Raw genomic sequence first — 13,913 nt, 5'->3', positions numbered from 1 at the left:
TAGAAACTGGGAAGAAACCATCATAAGCAAGTGATCACAGCCAACATTACCAGTGATAAGACGTTCGGATATCATGAAAATGATACACTGTTGTATTCTTGTAAAAAAATGCAGAACCTCCATCCAATCATGAGTAAATACCAATAAACCCAAACTGAAGAACAATAAACCAAATATCTGTTCAATGCTCTTGGAATTTGTATGGTCATGAAAGGCAAAAATGAATTATTTCAGACTGCAGAAGTCTAAAAAAAAAATAACTAAATGCCATTTGAGATCCTGGAACAGAAAAAGGCATTAGTGAAAAACTGGTGAAATCTGATTAAGATCATTAGTTAATAGTACTGTACCAATGTTAGTTTCTTGGTTCAGATCATTGTACTACGTTTATCTAAGATGTTAACATCAGGGGAAGATGGGTGGGGGATATATGGAAACTGTACTATTTTTGAAACTTCTGAAGTCTAAAATTAGCTAAAAATAAAGATTTAAAAATTTTTACATGAATCAGTCTATTTCTAAAAGTATTTAACTATTCATTCAGCATCATATATATTTTAACCTTGCATTTACAACTTGAAGATTTTTTTAAATGCTAAACAGTACAACTGAAAGAAATACAAATTTGCTGTTAAAGTTGGGTTGTCTTTAATGTCTAGGTATTTGATAGTTTCACCGTCTATTCAACCTAATCCTGTTTAATTTTCTAATCCTAAAGAACTCATCTTGACATTCTTGTCTGTCAAGGGCTGTACTGGTTGGGGCAGTGCTCTAAAGTATTAGCTTATGAAACATGACATTTTGGCTGTTTCTCTGCTCCTGAAATTGAAAGCTGTTAATATTTGTATAAGTGGATCCTTTTTAGAAACTTATCATTCATTGTAATAAGGACACAGTATCTCTTATCTGCTCCAACTCTTTGTCCAATCTCTCTTAGGCTACAAGATGGAATAAAAAAGAGGTAGTCACACATAGCATATTTCCTTCAAAATTCTTTCATTCCAGTGTAAGTTCTTGCATCAGGTATGCTCGTACTTCAGTCTTTCAATGGTAGGCATGCTTACTGCCCTAGCATTTTCCAAAGGGTTGTTATATACACTGAGTGGCCAGATTATTATGACCGGCCAGATTATTGTGACCACCCCATCAGTACAATGAAGTGAATTAGTTATGCAAATAATAATAATAATAATAATAATAAAACCTCGAGAGTATTTGCTTAGGAAGTTTTCAATATTCAGTATTTTTGGAAGTGTCAATGAAGTACTGATGGGGTGGTCATAATAATCTGGCCACTCAGTGTACTACCCATATTCTTTTTATGTATGACTATGTCTGCCTTGTGACAAGTAACTAGGACAAACCTAATTTTTTAAAGATGCTATAGCATTTTTTCCTTATCTAGCTTAGAACAATTAAAAAATTTAGCTGTGTTTGTAGTTTCTAAACGTCAAAAGTTCCTGTATTTTACATTAACTTTAGTACTTATAAAATGAATCTAGAATGTGATTCTTACCCTCATGCAGGAACCTTAAACAATAATGTGCCTGAATATTTAGAATAGTCACAAATTTAGGATAAAAATAGCACCTAACACTAAGACATTACTGTTGTATACTTACTTCATTTCATTTACGTGTCGCAGAATCTCATGCTGAGTGTTCACAATGGTATCCAGTTCTTGCTGAGAGACCTGGAGGAAAAACAAAATGAGCCGCCAGCTCAATAATCCACATTCTATAGGAACACAGAGCACAGTAGCCTTTCTTTTCTACCTCTTCTCCATCAGGCCAACTAACTAGGGCATATCTGCGTATTTCAAAGCTCACCTGTCCATGATGTCCGGGGATTCCTGCTCCTCTTTTAGAGATCTCCTCCGTCAAGGAAGAGACGTATTTTCTCTGTTCATCAAGAATCATATCTAATTGTCGGTTCAACTGCTTGATTTCAAGATGAATACGATTCTGTCCTTCAAAGACTTGTCTCAGCTCACGATCTCCTACACTCTCAAATATTTCATCTGCTAAAATGGAAATTACAAATTCAAATTAGTAATTTGTTACTAATCACTTAAGAATCACTTATGCACACGTAGTTTTCAAGATACAGTAAGTGACCAAGGTATCAATATATATTAAAATTAGAACATCACCAACATGATGGTATAATGGTATAATCTCCCCAATAGTGAATATGCAGATAATTTCCATCATGACTAAATTACTGTTTGTTTTTGTCATGTCTGGTGGTTGAACATTTATTGTAAATTCAGTCTGATTTTTTTCACCTAAAAATCATTTTCTCTTTCAAATGTACTGTGAGATTCTATTTATAAAAATGGGCAGAACTAATATATGTTAATAAAATCAGAATAGTGGTTACCTCTATGGAGGGAGTTTGACTTGAAAGAGACATGAACTTTCTGGGTGATATTCTGTGTACTGATCTGGTGACGGTGAAATGGGTATTCACAACTTGTCAAAATTCACCAAATTATACTCTTAAAATTTGTGCATTTTATTAGCGTAAAAGATTAAGAAATGGAGGAAAGAAGACCTGATTTTCCTTTTATACCTGACCATACTGAAAATAGTTTCATCCACATGTTAAAATAAGCTTCAAGATATGCTCACTAAACACGTGATACTTAAAACAAATCCGAGAAAAGAGTAAAATTTATATCTTATTTTTAACTTAAGTGTGAATCGTACTGTTGGTCACTTAAGAATCACATACTACAAACAGTTCAATTGTGCTGACGGGGAACAATTCAGATAGCAAAAGTTAGCAAATAAAATAAAGTCACTCTATTTGGCCTTGCTATGTCTTATTTTTGTTATATAGCACACTTAGGTTCTTAATTACAGTGGCTTAGACAAGTATTTTAAAATTTTCAACATTTAAAGTCCAGAATTCTGTTGCATAGTAAGGGGAGGAGAGCTAGATAATCATTTCACACTACTCTCCCAATAGTTCAGTTTTCAAGTATTACCTCTGTATAAATAAGGTAATTGTGTGCCACCAAAAGGCAAGAAATCAACTTTAGCCAATTTCCTTCAACAAATATTTACTGAGTTTCAACTACTTGGTCAGCATGGTTGCTTTTTAGGTTTAGGGGACACAGCAGTAAAAACAATGCCCCTGTCCTCATGGGGCTTACACTGCACCGGGTCACTGCTTATCTATGGCACCGCTGGAGTCCTTTCCGCCCACTGCACTACACCAGTGACTGGTGAAAGCATCAATCTCCAAGCCCTTTAAAGACTGAAGATTTGCTCATAGATTATTTCCGGAAATGAGTTGGTAGGTGCCAGATAAGAGAGCATGAGATGAATGAAAGTGTTCGGGACACACACGGGCCACCATCAATGCTGCAGTCCTGAAGACAGCTTCACTCCAACTCACCAGGTTGCCCTTGAAGGTCAGGGTGGCCCTTCTGAAATTCTTCTTTTTTTTTATCCAGTTCTTGTTGAAAGTGCTCAAATTCCTCCTGATATTTTTCTTTTTCTTTTTCTGAAATTTCTTTATCTGGTGTAGGCTTTTTTGGAGTTTAAAGAACAAATCATTAAAAAAAATTAAGAAAACAATAAACCTCAATATATGTCCTTTTCTCATTGTAACCACTCCACCACTAGTTGAAAGGTTAACATGAAAATGTTCTACTAATAATTCCAACCAAAAATACTAAGCCAATCCCATTCATCGAGAGCTTGCCAGAAGTACATTGCTTTATTTAGTGCTTACAGATGTCCTGAGATAGCCAATACAAACACCTCAGTTTACCAGTGAAGAAACGTAAAGTAACTCGCAGAAGGTCAGATGGCAGTAATTGATAGAAACGAGAGGCAAACCTAAGTCAGTCTCCCCAAGTTTTCAGGTTACAATTTTCTCTTTAATCTGGCTGCCTATCAAGGTTTAACCTGAAAATAAATTTTTTGAAAACCTGTTTATACTTACTGGCTCTTTCCCAGGCTCAGTCAATTGGAAAGTCAGAAAAGAAAGGACATCATGGTCATCTATAAATTAAAAAAAAATTGGAAAAAGTTCCATAATAGGTTATTTTTATGCTTGTAAATCTGTAAATAGGTAATTGCTTTAAAAAATAATCAGTAAGGGAAATAAAAATTAGCTCTAATTTGGTAAATGCAATGGTGCTATGAGCTTAGACAAAAATTCATCAGAAAGATTTACATTAGAAATAAGTGAAATTCACTCTCTTCAATCCTAAACTAGAACATTTAGCAGTGTTTAAAATAAAACAGATGTTTAATAGATGTCTGATAGGGGAATGAACAAACAAATGTAGGGTCAAATCAAGCCCAAACTCCTAACCCTGGCACCAACATCCTACCATATTTTCCCATAAACCTTCATGGACTATATGTCCCAACCAAGTAAGACAAAATCCAGTCCTACACATATTTCCGAACCTGTCTGTCTCTGCCTACCTGTCTTATAGCACTTACCACTTCATGCTTTACTTCCTAATTATAAACCTGACACTGCTTCCTGATTTATAGGGAGTATCCTGATTTATCCATGTTGTCCTGACATTACTAAGAGCATCTCCTTTTACTCTCAAAGCATCACAATTTAGATAATATGATTCCTCTAAAACAGCATGCATAATTGTTTCCCTCACACAACAGATATTAACAATTTTATTTTATATAAAAATATAATTAATTTTAAGCTGAAAACAGGGACCTAGCAGATCAAACCTCCTAAGATTGAACTAAAATGCCAATCCTGGCTAGTCACATCCACAAAGCAAGAGCAATTAATTCCAACTGTACAGCAATTTTGAAGCTTTCTGCCACTATTATGGAGATCTAGATATGCAGCCAGATTAAAGAGAAAACTGTAATAGTACAATGTAGGTTAGGTAACTTTAGGAGCAGTCATGCAATGAAATAGAGCTGTGGACTCAGAGGAGTCAGAATCCAAACCAAGTTCTGCCTGGATCTGACTGTTACTGGCCATGTGATCTTTAGAAAGTCCTTTAATTCAAGATTTGGCAAACTCATCTAAAATCAGGTAAAAATCTATCGTCTTTCTCTCCCTCCCTGTGTTGCTGTAAGGAAAAATTTATATATTTGAAAATAATAAAAATATTGTATAATGTACCATATAAACCAGATGGTATTAATGTCAAATGATAAGTTCATTTATGATCACACATGGGAAAAAAAGGTAAATATATCTTGTTTAACATTTAGTCCTCAATAATATTTTCTCAGGATACCAAATTCATGTAAATGTGTAGCGATACTTCGCAGTATCCTAAAACATTTGGAAATTAACCTTTATAGCTTCAACTTTAAATGTCTCCTTCACTATGAAATGGCACCCGCACCGATGCTCTAACATCAGTGTATGTAGCCCCAGCCAACTGTATTCCTGCAGAATCTAAGTAGAGAATAAGCAGTCCCAAGAGACCAAAAGACTGGCCCTGTTGGCTCTGGGAAGCTTACACCTAGTCTTAAAGGTTAAAAGTAAACAAGTCTACACATCTCTAAAATATACTATTCCTAACAAAACTCAATTCACAAACTTTTAACGTTAAAGATGGCAAGATTTACCTGCAAGACCTCCAGTTGCAGCAGATATTCCAAAATGTCCTTGTGCAGGGATAATCATATTTTCCACTTTGGCACAAAATTCATAATCATTTTTATCTGGTGTGAAGCCATTATTGATCATTACCTAGAGAGACATACAGTAGCTACAGCTTTTACAACAGACATTGTAAAAGGGATTTCAAGTAGTCAATTTATGTCTAATATTAGTTGATCTTTATAGTTGGTCTAATAACCAACAGTCAAAAAGCTATCAGCTTTCTCTCACTATTATAAAGGGTAATTCTGTCTACTAAAAAACCTCTTATTTTTGGTAATTATTTCACTTTTGCCCTACTATGTGCCAAAGGCTTACAGAGACAAATGTGGTAATTTCCCATGAAAATCTTTCTAAAATAGAATATGGTTCACCTTTTTTCAAGAATTCGTAGGGAACCATGATTTCTTTGATCGGTTCACACAAAAGGGAGATCAGACTTATTCTGAAACCCCAGGGAGAGAGCTAAAAAGAATAGGTTGAATTTACAACTTTTACCACAGCTAGTTGAAAATGAAATAGATTACCTTATTAGCAAATAGTGAGCTCTTCATTAAATTAGGAAGACAACTGGACTATCATTTGGTTAGCAAAAAAGCAGAAGTGACAGAAGTCATAGTGACAAAAATGGTGGAAAATGAAAACACTAAAAAGACACTGTTTTTGAAGTAATGACACGAGATGTCTTAAAAGAATCCTAGGATTCTAAGCACAGGAATCAACCTGACACATGAGTACTCTTCTCATGACCCCAATCAAGCAGTAGTCAGCACTCTCAAAACCCTTGGGCTCCAGCAACACCATCACCAGCCCCATCCAAATAAGGGTCACTGAGGTTAAGAGTTTTATATAGGACTTTATAATATATAGATAGATAGATAGATAGATACATACATACATACATACACACATTTTATTGATTTCAGAGAGGAAGGGAGAGGGAGAGAGATAGAAACATCAAAGATGGGAATCATTGATCGGTTGCCTCCTGCATGCCCCCTACTGGAATCGAACCTGGGACTCTTCAGTCCGCAGGCCGACACGCTATCCACTGAGCCAAACCAGTTAGGGCAGCGTTATATAGAACTTGACCTTTCATATTGACAAGCATCTTGCCAAAAAATTTGGACAGAATACTGTAACATTTTCCCTGGGTGACCTAATCTTTACCACCACTGACAGAACTTTGCAAAATTAGGCCTTCCTACTCCCCCTCAAACAGAAACAAATGGCTACTCTTGGCTAGTTAATGGTACTACTTTTGTACAAATTCAGGAACTATCTCTGACTCCACAACTGCATTCACCCTTCCACCCCAAGCAAACTAGTACTAAGTGCTATAGTCTCTACCTCCTAATCACTCTTCTTAATTTAGACCACAAGCACAGTCTTATAGTTAAGAGGCTGCTGGGTTCAAATCAGTTCTGCTACTTATTTGGTATGACACTGTCCAAATTTCTTAAAACCTCCCATATTCAACTTCCCCATGTAACTGGCTATGCCCATCCCATAGGGCTGTTAGAAAGAATGAGAAACTGCCTGTAAAGTATCAAGTACAGGGCATGGCCCATTAAAAGTCAGTGAGTCTAAATGATTGTATCTTTTGCTCCTTTCACAAATACCATAATAAGAACACTGCTGCCTAAGTCTTCTTCCTAAATTGCAAATCTAATTATTTCACTTTCCTTCTTAAGACTCTTTAAACCAAGCATGTCAACAAGGCATGCTTGCTTTAAACTGCTCCTTATGATATAAACAACACAAGACCTGAAGAACTTGTTTAAGCTACACTCTTGATCCATTAAGGCAGCGGTCACCAACCTTTCAGACCTCACAGATCACCAACGGTCCGTGGACCACCAGTTGGTGACCGCTGATCCAAAGGTTTCCTTAAATCAGCGGTCGCCAACCTTTCGGACCTCACGGACCACAAGTGGTCCTCGGACCACCTGTTGGCGACCGCTGCTTTAAGGGGTATCTGTGTTGTAGCATTTACCACACAGCACAGTAATGCACACAAGTGTCTCCTGCATTAGACTACAAGCTCTTTGGAGAAAATGATCTTTGCCTTACTTATATTTGTATCCTGATGGCTTGGATATGCATATAATGTGTGGCACATAATAGGATGCTTAAGTATTTACTGACTAAATAAAAACCTAGAGGCCAGGTTTTACAACACATGACCACTTACATCAAGCTTTGGAACCACTTCTGTTTTCTCATATTAATGAGAAACACGAACAATATTCAAATTTAAATGCATTTAATTTATATATCAAAGATTGAAAATTAAAAGTCATATAAGAATACTGTTCATTTGATTATCACTAAACACATGGTACTTACTGTCAATGTTTTCTGGTAATATATAATCTTTGCCCGGACAGGATAGGGTTTATTACGAAAATCCCTCTGGCAACTTGCTAAAGCTTGATTAGCACCATCACTATAGTATGAGGGAAAGGAAAACAAAAAGAAACATAAGCTTTTCAATATTTAAAAACTCATATTTAAAATGATTCATATCTAGAAAGATTAAAATAGTATCAAGTTAAGATAAAGTCTTTGGGTAACATGAGGAGCCACTATTAGCATGTGCTGATAGTGAGGGCAAAGAGACACTACTCTTCGATGTGAGATTGGGGCAAAGTCCTTCACCCTAGTGCAGAATCAGAATCACAAGAAGGTCTGGCACCTTTATTTAAATATCTCCACAGGCCCTACCAGTGTGGCTCAATGGTTGAGCATCAACCTATGACCCTGGAGATCAGGATTCGATTCTGGTGAGGGCACATGCCTGAGTTCTGAGTTCGATCTATCTCCATTGGGGGCGGGGGTATAGGAGGCAGTAAATGATTCTCTCTCATCACTGATGTTTCTATCTCTCTCTCCCTCTCCCTTCCTCTCTGAAATCAATAAAAATATATATTTAAAAATTATAAATAGTTCCACAGGTATCTACCAGAATAAAAAAAAAAATCACTAAGGTAGGAAACAGTAAACTGGAATGTGGATGAATAAATTTTCTTCAAGTTTTCTTGACTGGCTAGAAGGCAATTCCTCCCACAACAAACATGTAGAATTAAAAAAATGTAGGTACCTAATTCCCACACATTACAAATACACTAAATACTTAGAAACTTTGTACCCCCCAAGAATCTTAAAATATACCAATTCTAAGGTGGAAGAAGGTGGCATAAATTTCTTAGTCATCAGGTTAGTCAAGGTTCCAAACCTTATTTTCAAAAGATCAAACATCTCTTTTAATAAAAACAAATAAACATGATAAATGGGATCACTGAGAGCCAAGAACATTTCATTAACTTTTAAAAGTACTAGATAGCCCTGGCCAAATAGCTCTAGTTGGCTTACAGAAAAGGAGGGGGACATCCGGCCCACAAAATCATTTGATCTGGCCCTGCCAAGGCATTAGGGGTGAATTAAGTAAATGTTTGACCAATAATACAGCAGGCTAATTTTTAAGTTGGTAATTTTGTATGGCCCTCGAATGATGTTACAAATATCCAAAAGGCCCTTGCCAGCAAAAAGGTTCCCCACCATTGGCCTACAACATCATCCTGATACATCAAAGTTGGGGGTTTGATCCCTGGTTAGAGCACATACAAGACCAACCAATGAATGCATGAATAAGTGGAACAACAAATCAATGACTGCTTCTCTCTCTCTCTCTCTCTCTCTCTCTCTCTCTCTCTCCCTTCCTTCCACTCTCTCTAAAAATGGAAAAAATATCCTGGGGTGAGGTTTAATAACAACAACAAAGAACCAAATTAAAATAAGACCTTTCCACCAAGTTATAAAATAAATCTCAAGAAAAAGAACAATCTTATTTCATCTGGAAAATGTTCACATTTGAAATAATATATTTTATTAGGTTTCCAAAAAGAAGCTGAAATCAGGAATAATGTAAAAAACACATACTTACTTTTGGTGGTCATAATGGATTTGTCCATTGTTGCCTACAATTACTATAGCAGGATTATTTTTCTAAAAATAAAAAAGAATATGTTTTAAAGCCCTTAGCCAAAGAATTCCAGATCATTCTGGATATGTTATAAGGTTTCTTACATCTCTAATATTCTAGAACTGAAGTTTTTAAAATAATAGAAGAGATTTCTACGTAATTTAGAAAAAAATTAGTAAACTCTTACAATCATTCAAAAAGTGTCACTTAACACCCCAATAAAGTCTGATGACGTGTTTTCTCTTTGAATAATCAACCCAACATGTATTTGAGGATACACCGTGGATATGGGACAAGTGTGGGATTTGTAGAAGCTAAAACAGGAGGACTAACATGGCTTCAGCATTCAAGGATTTATTAAAGTTCTCTCTTAAATTGCTAATAATAACTCCAGTAGAGAAACAACCAGCTGAAATGAAGATAATCAATTTTAAGCCTGCTCAAACACAAGTTAATGTTCCCAATTCGTAAGTATATTTTGTTCTTAACTGTTTTAGGAGAGATCAGAGAAATTGGTTGATCAAAAAGATTAATACAGGAAGAGAAAAAAATACAGGAAGAGATATAAAATTATGAGCTAGTAATGAACATGGGTATTTTCATAAAAAACAAACTATAGCACAGATGGTGTGGCTCAGTGGTTGAGCACTGACCCATGAACCAGAGGTCATGGTTCAATTCCCGGTCAGGGCACATGCCTGGGTTTCGGGTTGGATCTCCATTAGGGGGTGTGAAGGAGGCAGCCAACTGATGATTCTCTATGGTCACTGATGTTTCTATCTCTATCTCCCTCTCCCTGAAATAAATGAAAAACATTTTAAACAATGTTTAGTTGACTCTAAACACTAATGGTTTCACTGCCTACATCTAAATGACTCATGCTTATCCATCAAAATCACTGTGACATACAGGGTGTTAGGGAGGGGGGCATTGCAAAATTATCAGTTAGGGCTCCATTATGATCTCAAGTTGAAGCATGACAAATCAGGAATACATAGCTTTAAATGTATAAATTCCCAGCTACATAAAGACTAATAATCATCATACTTTGAGCAGTTCTCTACTATTAAGCCTACAAAAGTATTAAATAAGTTGTATTTCTCACAGCTTAACTATGAGCAGATATAATAAACTGGGTTAACAGTCCTGATAACAAATATACCTTTCCATCATTGTCAAAAGAATCGAAGAATATTCCAACACCATTCCACATATCAGCTGATCCAAATACAGGACCCTCCAAGCCTTGATTTTCTGTATACCAAACTGCCTGTAAATATATAATAGGGAACATTTAGAGTTGGTGGTATATGCATTTATATACATTTTCTAAGTTAAAGAAATTATCATACCAGGCCATCAGCTCCAATTCGACCTCTTCCAGTCACTCGAAATGTAACCTCAATTTCCCAGTTCTCAAAGGCTGCTTTTGTCTTTGTCCACACTGATCCTTTTTGGCTTTTTAAGGATGGTGCTATTCGAATTTGATCTGAACTTGGAATGGCATCTAGAACAAAAATCAGGGAAGAAAAACTTTAAGTTATAATTAGGTAAAACTCAATGAGTCATCACCAAACTGTTACATATACTTATAGAGATCTAATTTTAACTTAGTAAGCTGTACAATAATTGTGTTAGGAAAAAATTTCATGTTGACAATTTTAACTTTAAAATTTTAGGGCTTTCTAACACAGCTCCTCTTATCTTTTGAGTAGTGAACTATCTCTGGAAAAAAATAATTAAAGCTGTAACCATACACTAAAAATGCAAGGGGCAGAAGGGAGGAAATTTTGGCTAAAGTCAACCCAAAAATCTGATTCTTATATTATTTTTAAATTCTTTTGAAAACTGCGATGTATTCTATCAGTTTACAAATGTTAGAAAGCTCAAACAGTGTGAAAAGGACATACCACTAGGAATGAAGAGACTTATTCCTAGTCTCATTTCAGCTGAAAGACTTTGAGCAAATAATTTTCTTACCCTCTTGGGCTCACCATATGTTCACCTGTAAAATGAAGGGGCCGGGCTCAACCACTTCCATAAAACCCCCAAAAGCTATATGCAAAATTCTGTGCATATATACATTCTCCTAGGGAGAGGGTCAACTGAATTTCAAGTCAGTAAATAGTGCTTCAGCATCAGCAATTCTCAGAGAGAAGAGGTCCCCAAAATGGTGGTTCCCATTTCCAAGCTAGGTTCAAGTCCTAGCTCCACCACTTACTAGCTGTTTATCATAGGCAAGTTTCCCAACAACCTCAGAGGTATATCTCAATAAATGTAGCTTTTTCTATTACTGGACTAAATCATTATTAAAACAACTATCTGGCCTAATTTTTAACAATTCTAGCATACCCTCTCAGATATTAACCAGTTCTGACATCCATGCTGGGAAATAACTGTACCATCTCTAACTGTACCATTTCAGTAACACCAGCCACTGTTTGTCACCATCACTTTCAAACATTTAAGGGATGGAGGCAGGCATCCTAGAAAGAGTTCTAGTCTGACACTAGCTATGCAACCTTTTTCAAGAAACAACCTTTCTGAACATCAGTTTTTGCATTTATAAAATAGACAACACCTGCCATGCTTACTAAAGATTAAATCGGAATGAAGGTGAAAAGCTCTGAGAGCTCTTTATAAGGGGTTATAAATTGTTATCATTTTTTGCCCTTATGGACCCATGGATGTGTACTGACAGTACAAAAGGTCATTAGAGTTAAGGCGAAGAAACACCAAAAATTTGGTCCTAATTTGGGGATGAGTAAAGAGCCAGGTTTAAACTAAATTTAAAATGTTTCTTTTTTTTTCAAAATTGTTTTAAATAAATCTCAGAGCAAAATGAAAAGGTAAAATATAATCAATGGAGTAAACAAAACAGTGAAACCATAAAAATCACAGTAATAATGAAAGCAAAAGATACCTATAGCAGTGATTCCCAGCGTCAACAGATAGAGGTGTCATGGCTAATACTAGGTATACTAATCCCTTTATTTCAAATTCAGTCTAGCCATACAACTTTAATTCACCCCGATACATTATCTGACATTTCTGCAGTGAAGTAAGTTGGTTATAGGCTCTGTAAAGAAAGCTAAGGCAACTACTGTGAGTAGCTGATTAACATTGCTAATTAGCTGATTATGTGGCATAAGCACGAGGGAAGAAGAGCCAGCAGGCAATGGAAGGATGCAGAAGTGAAAAGGGTGAACAAATTCATCACCACTACTGACAAATTCATCATCATTCCATAAAGAAAAACAAAAAAATTCCAAAGTTTGTGTCTGGTACATCGGAATCATCTTAGTGTATTAAGAACGTTACCGTGATAACCAATGCCCAGGAACATACCCTTGATGAATGGGCACATAATTAATGTCTTCTGAGTAACAAAATAATTGCACTCTACTTCAAATACTTAATAACTTGGTCATTATGTTAAATTGAAATTTATATCTTTTAATTATACATTGATTTCAGTGAAAAGGGGCCTTCCCAGTCAATAATCACTTTCTAGGAATGGAACATTTTGTTCCAAATTTTGGACAGCCTAAAATGATGCACACAAACCTTACATAAATGGACTTAACTACATATAAAGACAGAATTCAAATGGCCAGAGGCAGCATGTCAAGTGCTGTGGCTGATTCCTTAGTCAGCAGTGACACATCAGCACTAAAGCACAGATTCGTTTCTTTCACACATGCAAATGCCCAGCAAGGCCAGCTCTCACCTACTCACAGGGCAACACAGAGTGAATCAAACAACATGGAACACAGGTCACTTTGATTTTTCCAAAAAACTTTTTTTTAAAAAGCTGTAGACATAATGATAGAATCGAGTTCTGAAACAATATAAAAAAAATATGTCCCTTGGTCTACTAAATAAAGGGACATGTGTGCCTATTCAGTTACATAATGACCTAATACAAAGCCTTAAAGGAGAGATCAAAGGCCACACCAAGTCACTGAGAGTGGCAACCTCAAGGGCTCGTTCCAACAGGGTGCCAGAATGTCCCCACATAAAAACGTAAAAAGTTACCATAAAACCAAAATGTATCGTCTCTGGAGCCGTCAGGGGGCATCGGCACAAACTGGAGCATTAACCATTGCTAACACCAGGTTTTAAAAAAGCAACAGAAGCACGGGAGGGCGGAGAAGCGGGAAAGGAGGCGGAGGGGCTGGTGATCAGGTCTCAGGGTGGCACCGCCAGGGGTGGGATGCCCGACTTCCCCAGGGGGGACGTGGCGTCGGAGTGAAACGTGATGCCCAGAAGCGAGTGTAAGTGACTGCTTAGGAAGGTAAGTAACAAAAGC

The 13,913-nt window shown here is 36.4% G+C and overlaps 1 protein-coding gene across 1 annotated transcript in view; it reads right to left on the bottom strand.

Annotated features, from left to right (window-relative positions):
- Positions 1 to 13,913, bottom strand: part of LMAN1 (lectin, mannose binding 1) — a 23,781-nt gene that overhangs the window by 9,313 nt on the left and 555 nt on the right. The window contains exons 2-11 of the mRNA XM_006764601.2: positions 11,582 to 11,606; positions 10,954 to 11,134; positions 10,764 to 10,871; positions 9,563 to 9,624; positions 7,966 to 8,065; positions 5,583 to 5,706; positions 3,958 to 4,016; positions 3,406 to 3,538; positions 1,830 to 2,023; positions 1,623 to 1,693 (exon numbers count right to left, since the gene is read on the bottom strand). Coding sequence (XP_006764664.1) covers positions 1,623 to 1,693; positions 1,830 to 2,023; positions 3,406 to 3,538; positions 3,958 to 4,016; positions 5,583 to 5,706; positions 7,966 to 8,065; positions 9,563 to 9,624; positions 10,764 to 10,871; positions 10,954 to 11,134; positions 11,582 to 11,606 — 1,057 coding nt within the window. The remainder of the gene's footprint in view (positions 1 to 1,622; positions 1,694 to 1,829; positions 2,024 to 3,405; positions 3,539 to 3,957; positions 4,017 to 5,582; positions 5,707 to 7,965; positions 8,066 to 9,562; positions 9,625 to 10,763; positions 10,872 to 10,953; positions 11,135 to 11,581; positions 11,607 to 13,913) is intronic.

Source organism: Myotis davidii, unplaced genomic scaffold, assembly GCF_000327345.1.
Source record: "Myotis davidii unplaced genomic scaffold, ASM32734v1 scaffold38, whole genome shotgun sequence".
NCBI lineage: Eukaryota > Metazoa > Chordata > Mammalia > Chiroptera > Vespertilionidae > Myotis > Myotis davidii.
This window is presented reverse-complemented; position numbering and strand designations above follow the sequence as displayed.